Source organism: Fusarium mangiferae (genome assembly GCF_900044065.1).
Source record: "Fusarium mangiferae strain MRC7560 genome assembly, contig: FMAN_scaffold001, whole genome shotgun sequence".
NCBI classification, from domain to species: Eukaryota; Fungi; Ascomycota; class Sordariomycetes; order Hypocreales; family Nectriaceae; genus Fusarium; species Fusarium mangiferae.
The window spans coordinates 3,516,031-3,541,398 of record NW_024573921.1 but is presented as its reverse complement, the minus strand read 5'-3'; the positions used below and the strand labels follow the sequence as shown (position 1 = coordinate 3,541,398).

Below are 25,368 nucleotides of genomic sequence, written 5' to 3'. Positions count from 1 at the left end.
TTGCGAGTATCACGATTGGGTTTGGAAGTTGGAAGTTTGTGTAAAACACGCAAGGGACAACACGACATGCATGTATCTATCAGCTAAGTTCAGGACCCTGGCTCTTCTCCCCCTTTACTGACCAACCACGACACAGACTACGGACTTCGGACTTGTCCATGACGCGAGCAGCTCCACTATTTGTCTTAACGGGACATCACTTACAAGGAAGGTACAACCGTCGAACTACACACGAGAAAATACTACATCACGAGATATGAGCATGGAAGAGCCAATGGTTTCAACTAGCAGCTGAGAACTATAACAAACACCGTTTTCGTCGATCATTGCTCATTGCCAGCTTCTGGCTCTCCTTGGTCAGGCACAAGAGCTATCCCAGACGGACTTGACTCCCTATGATGATGGCGGTGATGACTATATTTATGGCCATGGTGGTGGCCATGCCTATGACTATGTCCATGGCAATGCCTATGCCTATGCCTATGCCTATGCCTAAGTCGATGTCGATGTTGATGACTATGTTCGTAGCCCTCAGGACAGGATTTTGCACGAGCCCCATTAGGAAGCACGACATATCCCTCTGGTTTCGATTTCGACCGCCTTCGCGTTGGCGGTTCCGGGTGGCTAAAGCAACACCCCATGACGATTGATGGAGACTCTGATTGAGAGAGACGTTGGTATCTGTTTCGTCAGTTGGAAAGCAAGTGTAGTGTCGATAAGGAAAATGGGCTTGGAAAGAATCAAGTTTTGAGCCCCTTGGCCAAGGACTTTATACTCTTTTCTACGGTAGTACACATACACAGCCAGCAGCTGTTCGAATACAATCACCGGATCACTATCCTCTTCAATGAAGCATATTCTTTGGCTCAGTGTTGCGTAAACGCCAAGATTGAATGTTAGCGATCGAATATCCAGTACCTACACTGTCATGAGAAGCGGTAATATTAGACCAAAATTTTGATCCACCATCGCCTGGCGTCCATCCTAGGTTGTAATTCCCCTCAGGGGCTTCGAAACATGAACGCACTGAAGACCCAGACCTCTCACCGTGTATAGTGGGCCTTCAAGGATTTTGGATTTTGAACGCTACCACCCACAGGTTTAAGCAGGACAACTGAGGCTAAAGTCTTCATTAGCAGGACGACATTGGTCCTCGCGGATTCAAATATATTCACACGATCTATCTATGACCGAAGAGCTATGTATGAAGACATGGCCTTGATCTTGAACCTTGTGTTGACTCCCACGATACTGACATTGAAAATCTTGCTAACCGCATCCATCCCAGAAATCAAAAACTCCTACCCAAGCAAGCAAACACTCGTCGATACGATACCCAAGATCCATCCCTGAGCCCAAATAAACCCCAAAGCCCTTCCCCCGAACCGTATGCGTCGAATCATCGTCCAAAGAAATCAAAACTCCTCCCATACAGAACGCCGATCCCATGTCAAGTGTTGCCCTACAAGGGGCTAATCGCTGAGGCTGCTCTCGTCTCTCGGATCAGCACATCTGAATTAAAACTATGCCGTAGTAGGTCTGGTACCGGTGGTCGAGGACTCGAAGTGGCGCCACGGCGAGCTTCAGTCACGACCCGAGTCCAGATAACGGGTGCTACTCTGGGCTATGTATCGCTCAGAGGCGTTAGAACAAGTGGAAGAACGAGTCTCGGCGTCTTCCTCACTTTCGCGGCTGGACTGAAATTCTAAGAAACGCTCGGAATGGGGTTTCGGACTACCCCAGACAGCACGGATGGAGTCTACACTGGACTTGAGATTGTCAGTATTTCGTGTAAGTCAAATACGCTCTGGCATTGGTAGAGTTTTAACCGCTGACTAGTTCAACTTACGCTTCTCTGTTTCACATCCATCGGAGGCGATCTACCGAGTGAGCTTAAGGAGTCAGCAGCAAGAATCAACTAGGGCCAGTCTCCACGACTTCCTCTATGTAGAGAGCATGGAGATCAAGAAGATCACGGGCGTAGTTCGGCAATCCATCATCCTCGGGTCGGCGTTGATCCTCTTCGACCATTCGTGGAGAAAAAGGTGGTTGAGTCGGTGAGGTCTCGCCCTCATGGTCAGAGTCGACTTGGACCGTGGTACTATCGGTGCTATTGCCAGAATACGTCGAACTGTTGTCTTGAAGCTCGCTGGAATCAGAGTTCACGGAGCTCGTGTCTGAGCCCCTGTCACCGGTTGAAGAGACTTCCGAAACCGAGCTCGTACTTGAACTTCTACTTCCGCCGTCCTTCTGGCTTCCAAGCAAAGAAATGGAACGAGCCATGTTGGTAATGTGATGGTGGTGACGAGGTTCGTGAATCTGATGGTAGTCTATGATTCTGATTCTTCACTAATATCGTCTTCAGGATTCTAGTAGATGTCCACAAGAGTGATGAGATGGGGAAGAAGAGTTGTCACTGTGCTGGAACCGAGGTTTCATATCCATTCTGCGACTCATAAGAAGGCTTGGGGTCGTTCATGGGTTCTTTCAAAAATCATTTCTGCAATATGACTTATGAGGCACTGACATGTTTGCAAGTCAGGTCTTTATCCCTTGACCTTCCGCTACCCGACGCGGTGTGACCACGACGTTGCCATAAGAATCTACAACTTCAAAGAAAACGCCGTTTGCTCCTTTCCACGAACCTATATCAAAAGAGAATCTGCAATGCTGGAGAAATTCACTGCTAGGGCAAGGGGAAAAGTGAAGATGGTTGGCACACCGATCCATTGAATTTCTTCGACTAACAAAGCTACAGTTTTCATCCTTTCACTTACCAAACAACGCCAAAGAATAACACACGCACCTTTCATCCAAGCCCGACTGAAAGAACCCAACTTCCCGATCACTGCTTCAGACCCCGAAGAGCATAGAGCTCCTGAGGCTTGCCCTGCGAATCACAGCTCGAAAACTTCCACCACTTTCCGTACCAAGAACCCGCGATATTTGTCAGGCCCCAAGAGATAGGCGCAGGCATTGGGGGCCAGTTAGCCCACATACCCTCCTCGGCGGTTCGATCCAAGTTCAGTAGGAAGAAAGGCACAACATCGAGCACGCCGGCCTTTGTGACTGTCTTCTTGCCCCATGTCTTGAAGGTCAGGCCGGCGGCGGCTCCTTCAGGGGTGTCTTCCTTGGGAGCCTTGGGGTGATTCGAAAGAGCTGCGATGGTGGAGATTTCGCTGTGAAAGTGATGCTCGAAGGGCTCCTTGAAGGCATCCAGGAGCTTGATGACTTGAGTGCCATCGAGGTCACTGGGCGAGGCGAGGTTAGAGAGGTATGTGTTGAACTCAGCGAGAGGCGCAAGGAATGACTCTGTGGTCCCGGTCTTAGTGACAAAGTACTAATTGAAGATTAGGTTTCTTACCATGCTCATGATGGGTCTCGTCCCATACTGGCTCGTCACCGAGAAGCTCTTGAACCTTGGGGAAGAGGTTGTCCTCTTCGTCGTCGTGGTGCGATTTGACGAACTTGAACCAAGTCTGAGAATATCCAATGAAATCGGCCTTGTCGGCGTCCTTCACATGAGGAGCTTGGAGGTAGATGGAATTGAAGCCACGAATAATGGCATTGTGCAAAAGTGCCATATGAGTTGCGCCTGTGGTGAAGAGGTCGGTCTACCAGATTGAATAAGTCAGTATTGCCAATTGCACCTCAGAGCACCCGAGTTCAATTTACTAACCTTCTTAGTCTCATATTGTGGTGTTGTCACCAGCTTCATAGGTCCATCAGCCCATGGCTGGCTACCAGTCGGTGAGGCGGACATATTAAGATACGGCGAATGAGCGAGAAACACAGCAAGTCCAGCAAAAAAAGCCTGAGCTACAACAAAGAGGAGGATACGTTGGCCAGGCATGATGAAGGACACAAGAAGAGAGGAGGGGGAGGGGAGATAAATGCGACAGAAGAGGTACAACGAGGGACACGTTTGTCCGACTTGAGAGTGAGACAGCCACTCAAGATTCAGCTTCTGGGCTCACTTCTTGATGGTTCGATAGCTCGTCATGTCATGGGAGCTCATGCGGGTGTGGGTGGGAGCTGATTAAAAGGAGATTTATAATTGGGTGAAACACGAAAGACCCTGGAGCAAAGGGGGCCCAAGGGGGTAGCAGACGGACCATTTCGAAGGCCGGACCCCGGAAGTTCGGACTTTTGATGTGGGGCCGGCCGGGGTTTTTCATGATGCAAGTCTTCGGAAAGAAGATATCATGGCGTCTCAGTGGATTGTGAGTGTCTACATAGTACCTACACATGCCGTGTAGTATCACTCAGAAGAGTTCAAGAGTAGACAAACGAAATACGACTAACATTATCAATAACTGTATCGCTTCGCGTTACATTCAAAACTCCATTGCCCACCTTGAAAGACGCCATGGACAAGATGCCACCAATTTTACATTCTATGTACACCAGTTCTTTTAAATGGTCCCGTAACCCCCCCTAGGCAAATGCTCCAACGGCAGCCATCAAGAGTGCACCGGCACAAACAGCCATATAGGCCTGTAACCTCCTCTTGCCCTTCAAAATTTTGTAACTCTTCTCTGTCAAAAAGTCTTCCGCCAACAGTTGCACAAGGCCAGCATACAGGAGCAGTCCCGATGACACGGCGTTCATGAAGCCAACCACGAGCAGACCTCCTGCGCTCTTGGGGTCGTACATACGATGCACGATAAGACCAATTGCTTGGCCGATTGGTGTTGTGGTACCATAGGCGAGAACCATGAGCCATGGACGGAGAGATTTGCGGGGGAACTGGATTGCGGCGATGCGGCTGCCAAGGGCGAGGCCTTCGAAGGTTTGGTGGAAGCTGATAGCGACAAGGAAGACTACAAAGGCGGGGCCGGTCGCGACGGAGATGGCCATACCGATGAAGACGCTGTGAAAGAGAATTCCGGCCTCGAGCAAAAGACACTGTAGCAGCTTTCTTTGTTGCTCTTCGGGGTTCTGTGGTCCAGGAGACATTGGCGTCATAGGTGTCATAGGCTCCTCCTCAGCCCCAGGTCCCTCAGGCTTGAGCGACGCATAAGGCCCATGTCGATGTCTCGTGCTGCTTGACCCAGCCGGTTCAAGCTCTTCCATATCCAAGTCAAGATCCGAGTCGTCATCGTTGAAATCACCATTTAGCTTCTTGCCCTCCTGTCCCACCAGAGGTGAAGATCCTGGGAGTGGTGACACGCCAGCAACTAGCCCCTGACTCTCCATGTTCTCAAGATGGATATCCGGCGGTCGCGGCCCGTGCCTCCTTTCAGACAGTCCAGCTGCGTCCATCATGGGCAGCTCACTCTCGTGTTCATCGTCCGAGTCAAAATATCCATGATTGTGGGAGTGCGAGTGACCAGCTCCTCGGGCCGTAAGGTACGATTCGATGCCGACGACAATGATAGCAGAAACCATAGCCACAAAACCTGGAAACGGCGTATATCCTTTGCTAAAGAAATCGGGGAGGCAGGGGTCGGTCATGGACTCGAAAGCGGTCGGGAGGAGGTGGACAAAGGCCGTAGCCAGAAGGACACCGGTTCCAATGTGCTGGCAGTAGAAGATCACGGTTTTTTGGCCTCGGCCGCGCATCGTTCGTCGCGAGAAAAGAGGGAATGCGCATGCTGGAAAGATATCAGTACCGTGTCAAAGCTCCCAATTGACCAAACCTACCTAACGTGCTGAGGGTCAAGATCAGTATCAATGCAAATACATGCGCCGAAGTATCATAAGAGCCTTTTGTTCTCGAACCGCATTCTGGTTTCTCACCATCATCTTTGCGACGCTTCAACTCGGCGAGAATCAAGTCTGTTGGAATTGAAGCCCACGACTCCCCTAAAAATTGTCAGTAAGGGGGCTCAACTAAAAATCATGATGTGTAATACCTCGTGGCGCCTCTAAATGGGCGCTCATCTTTTGACCTGACTACCTGATTTCCCTATAATTGCTGCTTTGTCGACAATGGCATCGCGGGAGAGGACACGATTACATGGATGTCAATGTGTGTTGTGTCTTTGGCGTGTGCTATTTTTGCTTGCGTCACTGTTCTAGTTAGGTAAGTTGAGTTGGAGTAGACGCAGACTCACATGTTTTGAGTTTGTTTGACCTGTTCTTTTCTTGGAGGCGCATAATCCTCGGCTGAAGGTTTCAGGGGGCATATTTGTTTGTTTTACCAAGGGATGAAGCAAGGGTTGTGAATAAGAAACGTCAATAGCCTCCTTTGTTTCTTCTTCAGGTATGAAAAGGGACTTGTTGGTATCTTTATACACCGGACAATTTGAGTCTCTTGTTGCTCCATGGTGATGCGATGTACAGGTACATCTAATGGCGCTATTCCTTTAGTGCTCCAACTCTGCAGCTGTCAATGGCGATCGTTCAGGGGCCCCAGGTGATGCTCCAGTTGGGGGGTCCAACAAGACACAGGGCAGACTGAGGCCTCGCAACCCGGCCAGAGATTGAAATACTTGACCAAACGTCATTACGGTAATTTTCCGACGTTTATACGAAATTCTAATAGATTCTAAAATCTTTGTTTCAATATATTAAAACATGACATGCAAGTGTACTTCTATTCTTATCAATTACAAGTGACCCTCCCGGAACTTAGGAGCGAGGAGCCGACGTTCTCCACTGAAGCTCTGGAAGGACGGGACACTTCTATTTAGCCGATGGGTGAGACTCACTGGCCTCACCTTGTATCGTACTTCTGTGCACAAGACACAACTTTAGATTGCAACCCGAAGTCACTTCAAGCTTAGACAGTAGGCAACGGCTAATCAAAGGGCTCTGGAACTCTATTTACGAGAAAAAGGCATGCTTAACTAGACCATCACGAGACTTTCAAGGCTATTCACTGGGAAAGGTCCGTCTGAACATCGGAATAGCCTCGGATCGCTACCACTAGCATCGATAGACTCACCACTAAACCAAGGAACCACCTTGTCCGCGATCCAATGGCACAACACCGCATCCTACACAGATGCACGTAAAGCGGGTACTCAATGGCCACATGAGTGTCATTCTTCGGTTGAATAACGGATCGCTCGGGTCAAGTACATGCGAGTTCACTATCCTGGGGAAGTCGTCATGGCTTTGAGGGGTTGGCTGTTGTGCTATTAAAGAGCTGCCTTCTCCTCGTTTCACAAGATGTGACTCTCCTTCACTCCTCTTCAGTCAATTGACTTCTTCCTATCAACATGGCCTCTGTTGATATCCAGTCCATCCTCTCTTCCCTCACCCTTGAGGAGAAGGTACGTTTCACTTACATATGTCCTATCATCCATGTCCTCATTCAACTAACTGATCACTTCACTCGCAGATCTCACTCCTCGCTGGAAAGGACCTCTGGGAGACAGTCCCCATTTCCTCCAAGGGCGTTCCTCATGTCAAGGTATCAGACGGTCCCAATGGCGCTCGAGGAGCTGCCTTTGCTGGTGGCACATCAGCTGCTTGCTTCCCTGCCGCTTGTTTGATGGCATCAACCTTTGATGTCAACCTTGCCAAGAGGACCGGTACCGCCCTCGCCGAGGAAACTCACTCAAAGGGTGCCCGGTGTCTTCTTGCGCCTACCATGTGCCTTCATCGTCATCCCCTGGGCGGCCGCAACTTTGAGTCGTTCTCAGAGGATCCCTTTCTGACCGGCAAGATGGCCGCCAGAGTTGTGGAGGGTCTTCAAGACAAGGGTGTTTCAGCTACCATCAAGCACTTTGCTGCTAACGAGCAGGAGACTGAGCGCTTGACTGTCGATGAAACCATTAGCGAGAGGACCTTGCGAGAACTTTACCTCCGACCATTTGAGATCACAATTAAGGAGGCCAACCCCTGGGCTGTGATGACTTCTTACAACCAGGTCAACGGGCACCATGCTGACTCCAACGAGTTCCTGCTCAAGAAAGTCCTCCGAGGCGACTGGGGATGGGATGGTCTCGTTATGAGCGACTGGGGTGGTGTCAACTCTACCGCTGAGTCTCTCGAAGCTGGTCTGGATCTCGAAATGCCTGGTCCTACCCGTTGGAGGAAGACCGAGGATGTCATCGCGGCTATCAAGGCTGGCAAGACTTCCGAGGAGACCATCAACGAGCGTGCAAAGCGTGTGCTCAAGTTCCTCGAGCGTCTCAACTGCTTCAAGGACCCCAGCATCCCTGACGAAAGGGCTATCAACAACCCCAAGCACCAAGCTCTTATCCGAGAAGCTGGTTCCAAGGGTATCGTGCTGCTGAAGAACCAAGACAATGTCCTTCCCTTGTCGAAGGACAAGGTCAAGGGCAAGAAGATTGCCCTGCTAGGCCATGCCAAGATTGGTCTCGCCCATGGTGGCGGCAGTGCGTCTGTCAACGCCCACTACAAGGTCACCCCCTGGGATGCTCTTCACGAAGCTCTCGGTGACAGTGCAGAGTTTTCTTATGCTAAGGGTAAGCATATCCAGAAGCATTGTTTTAGGGAACGATGACTAACAGTGCAACAGGAGCTCACACATTCCGCATGCTTCCCCCTATCGCCGAGAACGTTGTTGACCTGGACGGCAACCCCGGTTTCACTTTCAAGATCTTCGAGCCTGGCAACCCGGAGCCTATTGAAGTCCGACCTGCTCATCCCGACTCCGAAGTGTCCGTTCTGAGCGGCTTTGGTTTCAGCAACAAGGATGTCACCCTCGAGGGTACCTTCACAGCCCAGGAGACCGCCAAGTACTACTTTACCGCCTCTGGTCTAGGACCCAGCAAGCTTATCATCGACGGTAAGGTCGTCTTCGAGCAGAAGGAGAACTCCAAGGATGCGATGGGTTTCCTGTTCGGCGGTGATAACCCTCCCGAGTTCAAGGTCTCCTTGGAGGCGGGACGCAAATACAAGCTCGCCATGCACACTTCACCCCCTGCTGCTAAGGACGGAGAGGATCTTGACCTTGGTATCTTGGAGGGACGGTGTGGTCTGCGAGTAGGATACATGTCCGAGGTGGAGCATGACCGTGACCTCCTCTCGGAAGCTGTCGACGTTGCCAAGGATGCCGACTATGCCATTATCTTCACTGGCCACGAGCCATTCTGGGAGACTGAGGGCCAAGACCAAGTCAGCTTTAACCTGCCCAAGGATGGTAGCCAGGACCGCCTGATCGCCAAGGTTGCTGAGGCCAATCCCAACACCATTGTTGTCAACTCGACTGGTGTCGCCATTGCTATGCCCTGGCTGGAAGAGATCCAGGGTCTTGTCCAGACGTGGTTTCCCGGTCAGGAGGCTGGCAACTCCATAGCAGATGTGCTGACAGGTGCCCAAACCCCTGAAGGCCACCTTACCTGCACATTCCCCAAGAAGCTCGAGGACTGCCCTGCATATGGCAACTTTCCCGGAAAGCACGTTGACGGCAGGCTGAGGGTGACATACGGCGAAGGTGTCTTCATCGGCTACCGCTACTTCGATTGCCTTTCTGCCGACAAGGTCAACTTCCCCTTCGGTTTCGGTCTCTCGTACACCACATTCGACTACTCCGACCTGGAGGTCAAGGAGTCTAGCGGTGACTTCACTGTCAGTGTGAAGGTTTCCAACACGGGCAAGGTCGTCGGCGCCATCGCTGTGCAAGTCTATGTGGGAGCCGCTGAGACTGCTAAGGGTGATCCTCTAAAGCAATTGGCTGCCTTCGAGAAGGTTACGCTGAAACCTGGTGAGAGCACAAAGGTCGAGATACCTGTTCGTACTCGTGACTTTGCTTTCTTTGATGAGTCGGCAAAGAAGTGGGTGGTTAAGGGTGGTGATTACAAGTTTATGATTGGAAGATCTGCTGGTGATATTGCTCTGGAGTCAAAGATTGCTGTCGAGGAGAAGTCATTCGACCCATGATCACAGATATTTAAAAGCATGTATAGCGTTAATAAATTGGATTCATTTAATTATAAATCAATCAATGAATGCTGCCTGGCTAGGCTATTCACCACAAAAGTAGCATCGGTGTGAAGTTTGCTGTATGTGAGCTACCCTAAATAACAAATTTACACAACTGGATACTAATATTTCGAAGGTCAAAATTCCATTTCTTTATATGTACATGCCTTCCTCTGTAAACCTCTGTCATCTATCATCCTCTCATGTGCTAAGACTTGTGGATAATGTCATGGATACGTAGCTAATAGTTATCCACTGCGTCACAGACAGTGCTTCTACAAAGTCCTACACGGCAGAATTGCCCTTTTCACAAGCATACCACAATAACAAGTCTATAGTTTTCTATTCCCTTATGGACACCACTGTCCTGTCTTGAGAATTACATTGAGGTTGGAAAGCATTTGTAATCTGACCCGTGATGCTGGTGTACAACCTTAATCCGGGGTAAAAGTTCCGGGTCGGCGCTGCATCCCGTCATCATTACCCAAGGTACTAAGCTATGATATGAAGTGCAAGTCTTCTCACCTCCAATCTGCACTACACAATAACCATTTCCAAGTCCTGATTTAATATCGTTGCTATAGAAATCTTATAGCTTGTTTACGAAACTTTGCTCTCTTCCCTTAATAAGTCGCATCATGGGAGAAGACGCCCCGCAGGACACCCCGCAGAAGCAATGGTGGGAGGAATTCCCCGAGCCAAAGGCCGAGTGCCCTCGAACGGACCCTTCAATCGTCGCAAAGCTTATTGAAGTGAATGCAGCTTCTGGAAAGAATGCCCACAGGGACTTTTTGCTAGTCGATGTGCGAAGGACGGACTGGGAGGGCGGCACTATCGCCACATCTATCAATCTCCCCGCTCATACTTTGTATCAGACCCGTCCTCAGATCTATCAGCTTGCCAAACAGGCGGGTATCAAGAGAATCATCTTTTATTGCGGTAAGTAATCGCCTAGGTAGCTGAACCGGTCTAGTGCTCATTATCACCCAGGAAGCTGCGGTAGTCGAGGCCCACGATGTGCTGGGTGGATGCAGGACTACCTCGACGAAGTTGAAGAGACAGAGATCAAGGCTGAAATACTGATTGGAGGTATCAAGGGTTGGCAGAAGGCGTATGCTGGCCAGTTGATGGACTCCTATGACGATAAGGCCTGGGAGAAGAAGGAGTAAGGTAGTGTAGTGTTTGCCTGGACATGGTGTAACATAACAATTCCAGGATGTCCTTCCTCTCTTGATATCTAGTAAGATGTGACCCAAACAAACTGCCCTCAAGGACTTGTCTCATTTTCGACCTTAACGCCAATAAAGATCACATAATTTCCGTCGTCTCTTCTACTGTTTCCGCCATTCTTCAGGATTATCGGTCTCCACGTCGGTCATCGCCGCCAATTCTTTCGAGAGCCTCGAGCATTACCACCGAGTTACCACGGATGACCTGTCCAAATGTTAGTATCTTGTCTTCTGTGGTCCAAGAGTGCGTCAGGAAAACGTACAACCATGCCAATTCTCTCCTTCTCTCCTCCATCCTTTTCCTCCACCGCTTCGTCGAGGACAATGTTCAGGAAGACCTGTCTCTGTTAGCTTTGTCTATTTAATCGCACGAATATTGCTCACATCGTAACCTCGGAGGATACCGATGACCTTTCGGCTACCGTTCAACTGGACGAACAGTCTCTTGTCGAGGTACTGTTCAGGAAGTTAGCTATGGATCAGCAGCCACAGATCGCAATGCTTTAGCCCCGGAGAAGTGCTAAAGACGACGTTGGGGAGCATGCGATACGGAAAAGACCAAGACTTGCCTTCTTCAGCTCAGGTTGTGCGGGCGCCATCTTGAGCAATAAATGGTTGAATAGTTGGATGCTGTTTCATGCGACGCGATCGCGGCCTAGAGCTATCTCCATTTCTCTGGGCGGAAATTCAACATCACGTGCTGATAAGATATCGAGCCAAAATGCACGTCACTGTCATTCCGCGTCGCGAACTTTCTGCCTCTCAGTTAATGCGCCGATATTAAAAATAATCGCATCATGAGTTTTTCTGCGAAACGAAAGGCCAAGGTCATCAAGATCGCCGATGAGGACTCCAGCGAAAATGTCCCTTCAGTAGCAGGTGGCGACAGTGCTGGTAGCGATGGTGAGTATTCCCAGAACTTGAAAATGCGACTCTTGCTGATGAGATCAAGGCTGACCCTTGCGATTACAGAACCACAGCCCGTTAAACCACTATTTGGCGCAAAAGCTGGTCGTAAACCATTTCGACAGTCGGGGCTAAGGAAAAGCTTCAATCCTGCTGATAGCGAGGGCCTGGGAGATGCACCAGCCGCGAACGACGACGAGGATGATGGACCAGTGGTGGTTCGACCAGCGATTAGTCGATCGGGATCTCTGAAAGGAAAGAAAAAATCCAATAAATCTTCACGGCTGTCCTTTGGTGGAGACGACAGCGCTGCAGGAGACGACGAGACCACCGAGGTATTCACCCCCAAGAAACTGCCATTGGGACGAGCTTTGGAAAACAGCGCTATCAAAAGAGGACTGGGCACAAAAGGCCTGCCCATGAGGACTGTTGGGGATGATGACGACCGACCCAAATACAGTAGAGAGTACCTTGAAGAGCTACAATCATCAACACCAAATACTCCACAAAGGCCGTCAACACTGCCGCCCGATGACGCCGATCTCATGGACCTGGATGCTTCTGAACTTGAAGGCGCGGTTGTCGTTGACTCGTCAGAGTTCAACCAACCACAACCAACGGCTATTCTAACAGAAGCCGAGATTCTGGAAAAGAAGGAACGGCGTAAACGATTAGCTTTGGAGAAGGACTTTCTATCGGTTGAAGATGATGAAGATCCCTTTGGTCGCAAAAAGAAGGAGGATACACGGTTAATAGCCGAGGACGAGGATCTCGGTGAAGGGTTCGATAATTACGTTGAAGACGGTGGGCTTTCCTTGGGGAGACGTGCCGAAAAGGAGAGGCGGAAACAAGATCGCAAGATGATGGAAGAGCTCATCACAGCTGCCGAAGGGCACACATCAGATTCCTCCTCCGATAGCGATGCTGAGAGACGAATCGCATACGAGGCTGCACAGACACGCGCAGGTATGGACGGTCTGAAGAAGCCTCGAAAAGATCCTAGCCAGGACTTGTTACAGGCGCCACCCAAGATATCACCTCTACCAAGCTTGACGGAATGTCTAGCTCGTCTGCAGACTACGTTGAAGGGTATGGAAGAGGAGATGAAGGGGGAGCGAAACCGTGTTGAGAAACTGAAGAAGGAACGTGAGGATATTGTGAATAGAGAGGGGGAGGTACAAGCTCTGCTAGATGAGACGGGTAAGAAATATCAAGAAGCTATGGGACAAGGAAAGGTCGTTGAAGGGAAGGGCGTAGAAATTCCAGCAAATGCGCCCGTGGAAATGGTGGGAGCCAGAGGGCTCGAGACACTTGGTACGCCATCGAGGAAACCCGAGGAAGAGGAGATTTGAGCACAGAGGAGCAGTGGCCTTTTTAACTCTACTCGTTCGATACGGACAAGCGGAGTTACTTGTTGTATGTGTTGAATAAATGAATACACAGCAAGCTTCATGAGAGTCGTTGCAAATCTGATCTCTTGTGTGACGCAGTATGTTATTCGATACCGGCTTTAGATCTAAATATGTTGAATTCATGTGACTTATATGGTACGTCTAGGATGTGAGACATATACATGTTAAAGCTTCGCGTCCAATCAATTGCACAATCGAAGTCAATTCTCGTCATTATGTTGGGTGATCGTGACCCAAAAGTCTGAAGCAAAGAGAAAGACCGACGTTTGTGTCTTGATAGGTCTCTCAGCGTTCAGTATAGCAAAATCGTAGCGTTTAAACAACTAGCATCTGTTAGCATAACTATGCGAGGTGACTTGTATAGGCGTACATACCTCGAAAACAGCCTTGTGAATCTCCATGAGAGCAATCGGCTTTCCTAAGCACGAATATTTCCCATGTCCGAAATGTGTGTCCAACGCCGCTGTCATGTCCCTGAGCCTGTCTTCGTCAACGAGTAGCCATCGCTCAGGCCGAAAAACATCAGCATCATCGCCCCAGACAAGCCGTGACCGACCAACAGCGTAGAACCCCTGACCGACTTGCGTTCCGCCGGGGACGAAGAAGCCGTTGATGGTATCGCCTTCTGGAGGGACTTGCTTGAAACCAAGACCAGCTACTGGCGGCCACATGCGCAGACCTTCGCGAATGACAGCCTGAAGATATGGTAGTGTTTGTGTCTGGGCCCAGGAGATGGGACTGCTGACTGAAGAAGTGACCCTTCGAATCTCGGCGATGAGGGAACGGTATGCGCTTGGGTTTGTGATTAAGGAGAGTATGATCATTCGAAGAGCATGTGCTGTTGTGTTAGAACCAGCGATGCTGAGGTTGGTCAGTTGGAGGTCTTTGGAGTGGTTTGAGAACTTACATTGAGATGAAGGCTTGTTGGATAAGTTCTTCCTCATTCATTCCGTTACTGATATGCATCTGCATCATATCTTTCCTCCTCGTGACCCCCTCGGCCAGTCTTTTGCGAACAAAGTGCCTCGCAAAGCTACAAAAGTAAGCTTGGGTTACCATTGACCGATATGTAACTCACCCCATGAGTCGCCCGAAGCCAACTTGGTCCTCTTCCCGCGGTAGCAACAGACTTAGCGGCCACCGATGAACAATCCTTCCTAGCCAGGGGTAGACGGATACCACGTTCATGACCGGCAGGGAACTGGCATTTATCTGATTGTATTGGTACAGATCTTTGTCTTTGGTCAAGTAGCCGAATGGTTCACCAAAAGATACATCGCCAATCACATCTAGGGCAAAGAACTGTGTCTTTTCGGCAAGGTCAAGAGGCCGTGATTGGCTTGTAGTTGACAGATACTTTCGGTCGATGAGCGAGATGAAGTTGAGGAGTTGACGATCTATGCCTGCCTCGAAGCCGAAGCCTTCGTTCTCCTTGTAAGAATACTGAAGAAGCTATCAGTATCTCAAGAGCAGTGCGATGATTGAAATGACTTACACCGGGAGCCATTTTCGCTCTCATGAATTTGTGCTTGGCTTCATCTCTCTCAGAGACGACATTTTCAACACCAGGAACTATCCTGCCGCTGCTATAAAAGTCGCCCTTCGTATAAGTGCTTCGCACAGTGGACATGTTGCGCAGCACAACTGGGTCTGTTGAGAGCACCTCATTGGGACCAATACGAACAAGAGGGCCTATTGACTGTCAGTGATTTTGGGTAGTGATTTTGGATGAGTATGTCGTACCGAATTGATCGGCTGCGTTCTTTAAATGCTCATGATAGCGACCGCTAAGAGCACTTCGGCACTGCCACCATGAAGTCCATCCTGCGCTGGCTGGGCCAGGAATATGGCGGAGACGAGACCATCGACGAACAAGACGAAATAGCTGAGCGATAAGTAACACAAGGGTAACCTGCAGACAGATATTGGTTAGCGATTGGTCTGTCAGAAACCCCATGGTTACAGATCAATTGACCGTGATAAGGTGTGTTGTAGAATCTGGATAATGACGAGTGCGAGCAAGTCAAGCAGATGATATGTGACCTGTGACTTACCAGTCTCGATCTGCCTGGATCGACCAAGAGCAAGGGAATTGACTTTAGACTAGATTAGTCTAACTCCGGCCCGCGTGGATGCCATGGAGCGGCGTAGGCTCAGGTGTCCCATTATTTCAGATCCTGAGATTCGCCAGACCGAAGACGTTGATAGAAAGTTGGCGTGGATATGGCAGGGTTGTTCAGGCGAGGTATATAACCGAGAGTAACAGTTCTGGGCTGCGCAAATGAGTAAATACAAATGAATCTTGATCGTGATTGAGACTGTTTGATCGTGAAAGTAAACGGATCGGAGAATAACTACTAGGTAATTAGTAAAAGATCCAATCGCGGGGACGAACTTGAGGCGTTTTGCTTCGATTGTGCTAGCTCTAGGCCCAAGCCCGACTTTGACAATGGAGGCATCTTCAGCAGCCAATAGCCTTGGCAGAAAGGAAGACCAACAAGTCTCAATTCAGATGCTCAGAATTGGTCAGCGTGAGTTACATGTAAGATACGACATTGCAAGGATCCTGATAAGCTTATAAGGTAATGCCAATTCTCATCATTCATAAATCGTGTCAGCAAGCGATCCTCCGGGAGTGTCGGATCCAGGCAAACGCCATAAAGATCCAACAAATCCCGAAAAGCAAACTCGTGGCGTTATTCTTCCGCTCAAATATCTACGTCTCAGATATCCTTCTTTGTTTGTCCTCCGCTGTAAAGAAGCCCACTCGACATATCACCCATTAACCACGCCCACCAATCCTTGGCCAAGTTCACCCGTCCATACCACGGACCTTCATCAGTCACCTTTGGCATACGGTCCGCAGCCTTGACAAAATAGCTGCTGGTAGCACTGACGGGTAGCTTCTGCGGCTTGCTCCTGTCCTTTTCGTCGAGCACGGGCATAACACTCGTTGAACCCGTCTTCTCCATTTCCTTTATAACACTTATCAATGTCTTGGCCATGATGTCGGCGCCGGGCGTCCATGATGTTGTCACGTAGCCCATCACGAACCCCATGTTAGGAACAGAGTCGACCATGCAGCCACGCCAGGCGTAGTGTGAGCCAACATCGATGGGCTGCCCGTCTACTAACGGGGCTATGCCGCCGAAGAGTTGGAAGTACAACCCCGTCGCGGTAACGATTATATCGGCTTCGAGCTTGCGACCAGATTTGAGCAAAATACCGTCCTTTGTGACAGTCTCGATTGTGTCTGTCACAATCTCGCAGTTGTCCTGATGCAGAGCCTTGAAGAAGTCCTCATCTGGACACATGCAGAGTCGTTGTTGGAAGGGATTGTACCTGGGGTTAAAGTGAACATTGACATCAATGTCCTTGGGCAGTGCCTTTTGCATCTCCCCCATCAAGGCCTTGCGGCCCAAGCCAGGGAAGTTGAGGAGGAACTGTGTGGAAAAGACCTCAAGCAACACGTCTTTCCAATACAACAGCCAGTGTGCTAATGAGAAGGGGAGCAGGTACTTCAAGCAAGAGTCGATACTGGAAGTCGTGGGCCGGGAGATGACGAAGGACGGACTGCGCTGGAGCATAGTCACCATCCCTGCCTTCTCAGCAAGTGATGGGACAATTGTGATCGCGGTGGCTCCTGAACCGATGACAACGACGCGTTTGCCAGAGTAGTCGAGGTCTTCAGGCCACCATTGAGGGTGAACGACTTGCCCTCCAAAGCCCTTGAGACCTGGAATCGTCGTCGGAAAAGCCTTGTCGTACGCATAATATCCCACGCAGCTGATGACGAAGTTGGCGATAAACGTCTTTCGCTGACCGTCTGCGTCAACTTCTATCTTCCAATTCTGCTCGTCTGTCCGCCATTCGCACGCCAGCATCTTATGTCGGAACCGAATCTTGTCCCTCAAGCCTGCTGCATCAACAGCCTCTTCCAGATAGTCCACAATCTCGCCCGCCTGCGCCATCTTATGTTTATGTTTCCAAGGATACCATGGCAGGCCGAAAGCTGTCATGAAAGAGTCGGATCGAAAGCCTGGGTATCGAAAGAAGCGCCATGTTCCGCCAATGGCCGATTGCGCCTCGAGGATCGTGTACGAGCGGTGGGGGAGTCTCTGGTTGAGAACATGGGCGGTGTTGATACCGGAGAGACCAGCTCCTATAACGAGAATGTCGTGGTGTTCTGTTGATTCTTCCATTGCTGAGAGGCTGTGCGACGACGAGGTTGGAGGTGACGTGCGAGAGATTGGAGGTGTTGAGGAGTGAAACTGGTGTTGAGAAATTGCGCTCTGAACCCCTAAGTACATGCATGTACTTGCTCCAAGGTGTTAGGTAGTCCCGCAGTTAATTGACGCCACAAAGCCATTTTACTGCGTTCGAGCCAATTGCAGTAAACATAAGCATCTTACAGCCAGAATCGGCATCGTACGAGGAGTTTTAGGCGTATCTTTTCTCAATTGAGTCTATTTTTGTCCAAGTTCCCGGTACTGGGATACCACTGATCTAGAGTAATACAGCACTGATTCTGGTTCTAACGAGGTGCTTGTGAAGACAACTTACAGGGGCCGGAAACATGTCGATAAAACTAGATTTTAACAGTATACAATATAACGATTGTTCTCTACAGACTGACAAAGCATTCATGTAATTCATATGAGCTTCAATTGATATCTGACAGGGCAGGGCAGAAAATAAGCATCTGACAGGCCCAGTGGAACACCCTGATCGACATTACCACAATGCATGATTGGCCAGACAAAGCCATCTTCAGCGGTCGACTAATGCTCATTGACAAGCACATATTACCCATGAGAGTCTGTCCAGTGAGACTTGCCAACGAAGCAATCATCGAGATTTGTATATTTCTCCGCCAATAGTCTGACTGCAGGGAGCAACTGTAACTACACAGTCACAATTCATGAACTGGATATTCACGTCTTGAAAATCAAATTAAATGCTAAGACATGAGCCCCTGTCGTTTAGATATCGAATTCCATCAACAGCTCCTATCTCTTTGAAACCCGTTTCTCGTCCTGGTATCAATCCCTTACGATCATTCATATAGATCATCTTTACCCTCTCGTCGAGCTACTGGACATGCTCGGTGAGTGAGCAGGGCCATATCTCGATGCCTCCCTTAGATAATCTGGTGTCCCTTGAGGTTTCATCTGACTGGATCCCCATTTTCGAATTGCCACTTTGTGATCACAGTTGCTGCAGTAGTGAGCTGTGTGAGAGTGCCACTTCCCAGCGTAAGGAACAACAGCGCCAGCTATCGTTGTGAATCCGAGGACCGTTGCAGAGACACTAGAGACTGTTAGCATGGAAGGTGTTTAGGACCTGCTTTGGGGATCTCACTGTGTCATTTTCGAAGATACCTTCTTCACTCGTGTCTCTGCACGATGTCTGCAGAACGGACAATCCACAAACTTTGGGTGGTCCCCAAGCTGGTCGAGCGGTGTCACATACGTTACGACCTCATTGCTGTTGTAAGGCAGTAGTTGCGGTGACTGAGCGACGAAGCCGGGATGTTGTGGCTGAGCATAACCGTCTGGGCCGTAGGGGTAGGGTTGCTGAGGCTGCGGTGTAATAGAAGATGGACGAACTGGCAGCGGAGGTGCAGTTTCATCTTTGTCGAGTGTTGTGACTGGAATGGGAGCTTCGTTGTATCGTTTGTCTGTTTCCGAGTCTACTGGTATCGGAGCATCGTAGTATTCTGTGGGATTTGTGGGTTGATTTGAGTGAACAACTTCCGGGAGACCTTCATCGTGGACAACGGTGCGAATTACTCTATGTCGAGTTAGCTGATGGAAGAGAGATAGAGCTGTAGTTTACTGGCCTTGGAGTCGTAGGACGGTGTGGTAAGTCTGGCGTTTCTAGCGTGTTGGGCTGTGCAGTGTTCTGTATCGTGGCCATTGTTTTGTGTGTTGCTGTGCTTATCGCTGTGCTGTATGGCGAGACAAGAGCTGCAAGAAATTGAAGAACTGAGGTGGGGACCTAAGGGTCTCTTGTATGCAATGCAAGGAGCTAATTCTAGGCACATGGAGAAGGATTCAACGCTTAACTACTACATCTTGCAAGGCTCAGTGGCTGTGTCTCAGCCCAAGGTTCAGCCAACAGTATTGCTATCTGTGACGTCGAAGGATTTGGACCATGTTGAATTGGTCCGCCGATCCTCTTTTTGGGGGCTGAGTGGTGCTTGCATAGCGACAGGGGTAAAATGCTTAGCTAGATCCTGTCGCTCTCGCACTCGTTCCCCACTGTCTTGGCTTTTTTTGTTAGTGGTGACACGGAATTCCGTGTTGAAAGGTCCATCTTGTGTGTCGCTTCTATCCCTATAAGGCTGAGGGAGATTCATAAACCCAAGTTGATAGTGTAGTTAGCCGACCAAGATGGCGGTTTCATGTTGTGCTGGTGGCGATAACGATACGTGAGCATCAAGCTTTGCATGATGACATGCAGCACCTGTCTAATGAAGAGAACCTCCCTGAGATTCTTCAGGTCGGAGCCTTGCTAACTTGACATGGCTTTGTGTTTACAGAATGTGCTTCATGGCTGGGCTGTCTCGTTTGAAAAAGCCGACACTATCGTTTATCCCTTGTCATCATCAAAGGGCTGCCAGGCGCACCACAAAATTGCCCCCTGCATCGAATCTTGTAAGGGATATTTCTCATTGTTAGTTGATGCAGTGTTTGTCTTGCCTTGAGAAGAGTGGTGTACTCATGATGACAGCTCAAAACTCGCCACTATTGCTACTTCACTTGATTTTCCCGGCCCCCAAACTTGGATGCCTAATCTGGACTCTCCCTCCAATCACTCAAGATTGGACATCCAATAAAATAATAATATCTATATAAGCTGTTGGTCAATGAATATTCTGCCAACAAAGGATTTTGGATGATGCAGTTTGATGTCTGAAACTGTATTCTATGGCTTGAGCTTACGTTCCTGAGTCAGAAACAGGGGTCCATCCATTATCGACATGACGCATGACTAACAACACAATGTCCACATACCTTAGTTACAGCGGCTGTACCTGATAGAGCATAAACTCCGTTGGTTTCTTTCAAGATAGTCTCGAGTTGCATGTTCCAAAGATCAACTCTGGTTCGTTGACCAGATTCCTCGGCCCAGACCCGAAGATCTCCATCCATGACAGCTCAGCTCCCCACTATTGCCCCTCCTTCCTCCCCCTCATGAGCTTGGAGCTCGTATAGATCAACCGATAATGACATATTCGTAAGGATCCTCTTTCATCCTTACAACTTTCAACTCAGTCATAACGCCAGACAATTCATTCACCATCACCAATAACTCACAATGTCATCTGAGCAATACGTCCTCTTTGATCTCCCGAGCCGAGATCCTGTCGGTGCTTGGTCTCTCAACCCATGGAAGAGTCAGTCAAGCTACTGCTACCCCTCATGACATATCACTAACTGTACAATAGCTCGATTCCTCTTGAACTTCAAGGGAATTGACTACAAGACCGAATGGGTACGTCAGGAAACCCATAGTCACCGCTTCTTTTATTGATCAATGACCAGCTCGAGTACCCCGACATCAAGCCCACTCTTGAGCCTCAGTAAGTCTTCAATGTCACTCACAACAACTCAACTAACACTCTTCAGTGTCCCTGCCAACCCATCCACTGGAACATGGACCATCCCAACTGTCAAATTCCCCGATGGAGAATACATCATGGACTCCAACAAGATCCTGGAGCGCGTCGAGAAGGACCACCCTGAGCCCCCGGTCCACAAGGACTCACCCGTCCTCGCCAAACTCTTCTCCATCATGCCAAACATCATGAGCGCCCTTCGGCCCGTATACTTCTACACCGTTCCCAACAACATCCTCAGCGACAAGAGCATCCCTTATTGGCACGAGACACGATCCAAGGTGGCCGGCAAGCCTCTTGATGAGCTTCATAAGGAGAATGGCGGCCAGCAGGCTTGGGATAACTCGAAGCCACATATTCAAGAGGTTGAGGCTCTGTTGAAGGAGAACTCAGAGGGACCTTTCTTCATGGGAAAGACCCCCAGCTATGCTGACTTCGTCTGGGGTGGCTTCTTGATCTTCATGCAGCGCAACAACGTCATTGAAGAAGTGTACAAGACTAGTGGCGATAGCCAGCTTCACAAGGACCTCCTTGAGGCTACCGCTCCCTGGCACAAGCGAAATGACCACTAAGACATACATTATCGAAGTTATAGGAACACGTGTTGGCAATATAAACGAGATACAGCTCAGAGGAAGAAAAGATACAAAATAGACATCCCGAAATAATTAAAGAGTGGTTCCACCATCCTCATCATCAAAGTCCGACTCCTCCAAACTGTTACTCGGCGAGTCCAGACTGAGCCCCGTAGCAAAACCCTCGCCCAGTTCATCGACATCGGGCAGATCACCAACACTCAACTCCGTCTGAACATCCGTATACCGCACCGACATGAGAGGATGGGTGCTCGAGTCATGCCTTTTACCCTCCGAGTTCCTCATCACCAAGATCCCAAAAGCATCCTGCCGAATCTTCTCTATCATCGAGTTGAAGATGCTCTGTCGTCGTGTTTGACCGAAAGCGCCGTCGGATTCGTGAAGATCTGGAAACCGCCAGTTGACGTAAAGATTACCATGGCCTGCTCGAGTGCGGATACCGTTGTGTTGACCTGCAGTGTCGAAGTAGTAGCGGCAAAGCTGGCATGCCGGTTTACTGCTCCCAATGTAGCTCCAGCCATTGAAGAACGTGACCCCTGGGTGATGTTTCTGAGCCAGTTCTCGGTTGAGGGCCATTATCCACTCGAGGACCAGTATTTCGCAGTGTACAACTGGCTTGAAAGTAGGTTTGGTGCACTGCGTTTGTATACGATCATCCAAGTCAAACATCCTCTGCAGGTTCTGCGCAAGATCACAATATCGCTGTCGTGAAGCTTCATTGCTGCACATACGCCCGATGATGTTGGAAGCTTTCTCGCTCTTCTTACCGAGGGGGTTGGGCTCTGACTGACTGGACTCTACTGAAACAACTTCGAATTCCTGGAAAATATCTGGCCATTCTCTCTCTGCTGCGATGAGATCTTGGATCGTTTTCTTGTAGCTCTGAAGACGCGATAGGCTGTGTCGTAACTCTGACCAGCATACAAAGCTACGGCCTTCGCTGAAGCGACCATTGGTGGCACGTTTGTCGATGTAGCTTTTGACTTCACGGGTAAGAAACGTCTCGAGCGCTTGTTGAATCGTGTTGTAAGTTTCAAAGTCTGGTTTCTGATTAGTTCCTGTGGCAATACATGAGACCCATGGGTCTTACACTCTTTATCACGCATGTTCTTGACTGTTGTATCCTCAATAGCTCTTTCAAGACTCCTCAAACCCTCCTCAACAGAGGCGTCTATATCTCTTGTTAGCCTTAATTTGTATCTTGGGATACCGGTAGTCTAACTTACTGGCTGTGTCTGTCTGCTGCTGGCAGTACTCAAGGCAATCCACAATGTTCTTCGCCTTCAGTGCATTGAGATAGCAGTTGATCCTTGGCGAGTTGAATGAGACAATCTTCTTCAGAAGTTCACTCTCGACAGCCTTCTTCTTATCCAACGGAAATAAATGAAAGCCACACAGACTTTCTATGACTGTTGTCAGGAGATCTTGCGTATCGCCGAGGTCTCCATCGGATATCTGGTTGCAAGCAAAGACGTATTTGTACTTTTCTTCCTCATCGAGTATGGCGATTGAAGTGACGGTCCTACCGCCCTTTGTGCTATCACAGATACTTGCGAGCTTATGGAGAAAGTGATGGCATCGCTCTTCTTCGGTTCTCGGCCGTTCTGGGGCTTCAGCGGGACGAAGAGCGCCTTGTTCGTGGGTGATCTCAGTAAGAGCCTTGTACAGGACGATGGGCTCATAGAGACGGCGTTTCTGCCTGGACTTGAGCGAGATTATGTCGTCTGTTGACCTTTAGTTATTGTATATTTCATTGATGAAGGGCCAGCTTACCAGTAGTCATGATTGGTTTTGCTATCAAGGGCCTTGTTTGTGCAATAGGCTGGAGTGTATGCTCGACAAGAGCAGTTTGCAGTTACAAAGTCAGCCATTCAAAGAGAGTCTTATTCTTATATGGCTTTTTATCGCCCAAGAGGCCTTGAGCTTTTCAGCTTCTCTGACTTTTTACACTCTTTCAAGCCCCAAGATCTGCCTCGTCCAAGCCTCATGTCGGAGGCCGGCCAGTTTGGGAGGCCCATCAGTCAATCACATCGCATCATGCGGGGTGACCAACATCTGCATCTCCCAAGCCGGCCTCCAACATTCTCGATCGCCTAATCTGACATTTATCTTCATTGAATCTTCCAACCAAAATGACGAATCCCACCGAAATTGGCCTGTATTTGGGTCGCAAATGTCGGACGAGGCAGACTCGTGATATCGCGAGTTGTCTCATATCCTGACTACGCCATTGAGTATTCCGCCTTTTAGAATCTGAGGTTTTCTATCTTGTTCTCAACCCTTCCCTTGTTCAAGTATTGATCCAGACAGCACTATCAAACATCACAGAGATGAGAATGTGCTGTCGGCCCCCGGCCGGCCTCCAAAGAGGCTCTTTCAGTGAGTATAAATTTACCTTCAATAACCTCCCAAGAGCTAATACCAAGGCTTTCAGATCCCTTCAGCGAGACCAGCCATCTTTTCAGCTCTTCTTCAAGTCATACTCTAAGAGTTACCATATTCTAGACATGTCACGACGAAGCGACCGTTCTCACAGACACAGTCGTTCCAGCAGATCCCACCAATCTCAACAGGACGACATCCCCATTGATCCCAATCTGATTTCTGAAGCCTCATACCCTGGATATACTGATACCCAGGGCTTTGCCTCATACAGTCAGGCTGGTCCAAGTCAGAGCCAGTAGAGCGCTGACTCACAAGTCTCTGACTTCAACTCAGGTGTATACGCAACAGACACGAGTGCCCCAGAGACTCAGGATCCAAGCATGTTGTATTACATGACGCAGCAACCTGCAACTGTCAACCCCAATGAGGTCTTACTGAGTTCAGGGTCCGGTTATGCAACCCAGAATTACCCCAGCTCCTATCCAACTGCCGAGCCTAGTATGTTACATCCATCTCTAGTTGAAACAGAAACAAGCTAACGACATCTCAGCTCTACCGGAGGCTTCATCGTCTACAGTCCAGGGCACCACTCCACACTACTGTTCAGAATGTGACCGCTTCTTCGGCGGCAACAGAGACTTGAAGTAAAGTTTGCAAACATGAAACAAAGAATGTTTTGACTAATACGACGCAGCAAACACATGAAAACCCACAACAAGCCTGTCAAATGCAAAGCCGATCCCAACTGCAACGTCACCAAGGCAGAGCAGCGGGACATGGATCGCCACTACCGAACCTCTCACAGAACCTACGCAGCGAGCAAGGGTATCCTCACCGAGGAGAGGATCTGTGGTCTTGAGGGGTGTACTTCAAAGTTTACGAGGCAGGACAATCTGCTCAAGCATTGGAAGAAGTTTCATAACTACGAACAGTAACGGAACATCCGGTATTCTTCTTTCGTTTCTCCTATCTTTCACTTGCATACGCGGTTTTTTCCTTTGTTCGTCATCTGTCTCCTGATTCCAGATGTTTTTAGCAGCCTACCCTGCCATGCTACCGGAGCGGGCAAAGACGGGGGATCGCTTGAGAAGCGAGTACGGGACCACGTATACACCAATTTATTCGCTCATTATTTGGAATAGTTGTAGTTATATAGATGGAGTATCATGTCTTAGCATGTTTGTTGATTCAGGTAGAACAATGAAAATTAAGTTGATTCTCTTTTCGCTTTCTAGATACCTCCCAATCCCATCCTAAATCTCGCACTTTTCCTTCCCGCCCTTTCATTCAGATAATCCCAATGTGTCGTCGAAACCCCTTGATCGTGTAGCGTAGAAGTAGAACATGAACATGTATTATGGTTTGACAAGAGA

At 49.2% G+C, this 25,368-nt stretch overlaps 12 protein-coding genes across 12 annotated transcripts; 5 read left to right on the top strand and 7 right to left on the bottom strand.

Annotated features, from left to right (window-relative positions):
- Positions 1 to 2,845: 2,845 nt before the first annotated feature.
- FMAN_01618 (uncharacterized protein) lies at positions 2,846 to 3,853 on the bottom strand (the record flags this gene model as incomplete). Its single annotated transcript, XM_041820978.1, has 3 exons — positions 2,846 to 3,312; positions 3,365 to 3,614; positions 3,680 to 3,853. 3 exons carry the CDS (start codon positions 3,851 to 3,853, stop codon positions 2,846 to 2,848), a joined length of 891 nt encoding a protein of 296 aa, XP_041676959.1.
- Positions 3,854 to 4,437: 584 nt separating this feature from the next.
- On the bottom strand, positions 4,438 to 5,886 carry FMAN_01617 (uncharacterized protein; the record flags this gene model as incomplete). Its single annotated transcript, XM_041820967.1, has 3 exons — positions 4,438 to 5,597; positions 5,647 to 5,808; positions 5,859 to 5,886. The coding sequence occupies 3 exons, from the start codon at positions 5,884 to 5,886 to the stop codon at positions 4,438 to 4,440; spliced, it is 1,350 nt and encodes a 449-aa protein (XP_041676958.1).
- A 1,283-nt stretch (positions 5,887 to 7,169) lies between these two features.
- FMAN_01616 (uncharacterized protein) lies at positions 7,170 to 9,801 on the top strand (the record flags this gene model as incomplete). The annotated part of the gene is made up of 3 exons (XM_041820956.1): positions 7,170 to 7,223; positions 7,292 to 8,384; positions 8,438 to 9,801. The coding sequence occupies 3 exons, from the start codon at positions 7,170 to 7,172 to the stop codon at positions 9,799 to 9,801; spliced, it is 2,511 nt and encodes an 836-aa protein (XP_041676957.1).
- Positions 9,802 to 10,481: 680 nt separating this feature from the next.
- On the top strand, positions 10,482 to 11,012 carry FMAN_01615 (uncharacterized protein; the record flags this gene model as incomplete). The annotated part of the gene is made up of 2 exons (XM_041820945.1): positions 10,482 to 10,782; positions 10,834 to 11,012. 2 exons carry the CDS (start codon positions 10,482 to 10,484, stop codon positions 11,010 to 11,012), a joined length of 480 nt encoding a protein of 159 aa, XP_041676956.1.
- A 187-nt stretch (positions 11,013 to 11,199) lies between these two features.
- Positions 11,200 to 11,671, bottom strand: FMAN_01614 (putative small nuclear ribonucleoprotein; the record flags this gene model as incomplete). Its single annotated transcript, XM_041820934.1, has 4 exons — positions 11,200 to 11,277; positions 11,336 to 11,416; positions 11,512 to 11,528; positions 11,623 to 11,671. 4 exons carry the CDS (start codon positions 11,669 to 11,671, stop codon positions 11,200 to 11,202), a joined length of 225 nt encoding a protein of 74 aa, XP_041676955.1.
- Positions 11,672 to 11,869: 198 nt separating this feature from the next.
- On the top strand, positions 11,870 to 13,330 carry FMAN_01613 (uncharacterized protein; the record flags this gene model as incomplete). The annotated part of the gene is made up of 2 exons (XM_041820922.1): positions 11,870 to 11,975; positions 12,045 to 13,330. 2 exons carry the CDS (start codon positions 11,870 to 11,872, stop codon positions 13,328 to 13,330), a joined length of 1,392 nt encoding a protein of 463 aa, XP_041676954.1.
- Positions 13,331 to 13,590: 260 nt separating this feature from the next.
- Positions 13,591 to 15,347, bottom strand: FMAN_01612 (uncharacterized protein; the record flags this gene model as incomplete). Its single annotated transcript, XM_041820911.1, has 6 exons — positions 13,591 to 13,713; positions 13,765 to 14,251; positions 14,298 to 14,423; positions 14,469 to 14,833; positions 14,886 to 15,082; positions 15,134 to 15,347. 6 exons carry the CDS (start codon positions 15,345 to 15,347, stop codon positions 13,591 to 13,593), a joined length of 1,512 nt encoding a protein of 503 aa, XP_041676953.1.
- A 766-nt stretch (positions 15,348 to 16,113) lies between these two features.
- On the bottom strand, positions 16,114 to 17,592 carry FMAN_01611 (uncharacterized protein; the record flags this gene model as incomplete). Its single annotated transcript, XM_041820900.1, has 1 exon — positions 16,114 to 17,592. The coding sequence occupies one exon, from the start codon at positions 17,590 to 17,592 to the stop codon at positions 16,114 to 16,116; it is 1,479 nt and encodes a 492-aa protein (XP_041676952.1).
- An 873-nt stretch (positions 17,593 to 18,465) lies between these two features.
- Positions 18,466 to 19,309, bottom strand: FMAN_01610 (uncharacterized protein; the record flags this gene model as incomplete). Its single annotated transcript, XM_041820889.1, has 3 exons — positions 18,466 to 18,700; positions 18,752 to 19,183; positions 19,233 to 19,309. 3 exons carry the CDS (start codon positions 19,307 to 19,309, stop codon positions 18,466 to 18,468), a joined length of 744 nt encoding a protein of 247 aa, XP_041676951.1.
- A 1,404-nt stretch (positions 19,310 to 20,713) lies between these two features.
- FMAN_01609 (uncharacterized protein) lies at positions 20,714 to 21,586 on the top strand (the record flags this gene model as incomplete). Its single annotated transcript, XM_041820878.1, has 4 exons — positions 20,714 to 20,792; positions 20,844 to 20,890; positions 20,941 to 20,978; positions 21,025 to 21,586. 4 exons carry the CDS (start codon positions 20,714 to 20,716, stop codon positions 21,584 to 21,586), a joined length of 726 nt encoding a protein of 241 aa, XP_041676950.1.
- A 96-nt stretch (positions 21,587 to 21,682) lies between these two features.
- FMAN_01608 (uncharacterized protein) lies at positions 21,683 to 23,393 on the bottom strand (the record flags this gene model as incomplete). The annotated part of the gene is made up of 4 exons (XM_041820867.1): positions 21,683 to 22,650; positions 22,701 to 22,781; positions 22,837 to 23,334; positions 23,384 to 23,393. 4 exons carry the CDS (start codon positions 23,391 to 23,393, stop codon positions 21,683 to 21,685), a joined length of 1,557 nt encoding a protein of 518 aa, XP_041676949.1.
- A 553-nt stretch (positions 23,394 to 23,946) lies between these two features.
- FMAN_01607 (uncharacterized protein) lies at positions 23,947 to 24,930 on the top strand (the record flags this gene model as incomplete). Its single annotated transcript, XM_041820856.1, has 4 exons — positions 23,947 to 24,280; positions 24,329 to 24,493; positions 24,546 to 24,639; positions 24,690 to 24,930. The coding sequence occupies 4 exons, from the start codon at positions 23,947 to 23,949 to the stop codon at positions 24,928 to 24,930; spliced, it is 834 nt and encodes a 277-aa protein (XP_041676948.1).
- Between the last annotated feature and the right edge of the window lie 438 nt (positions 24,931 to 25,368).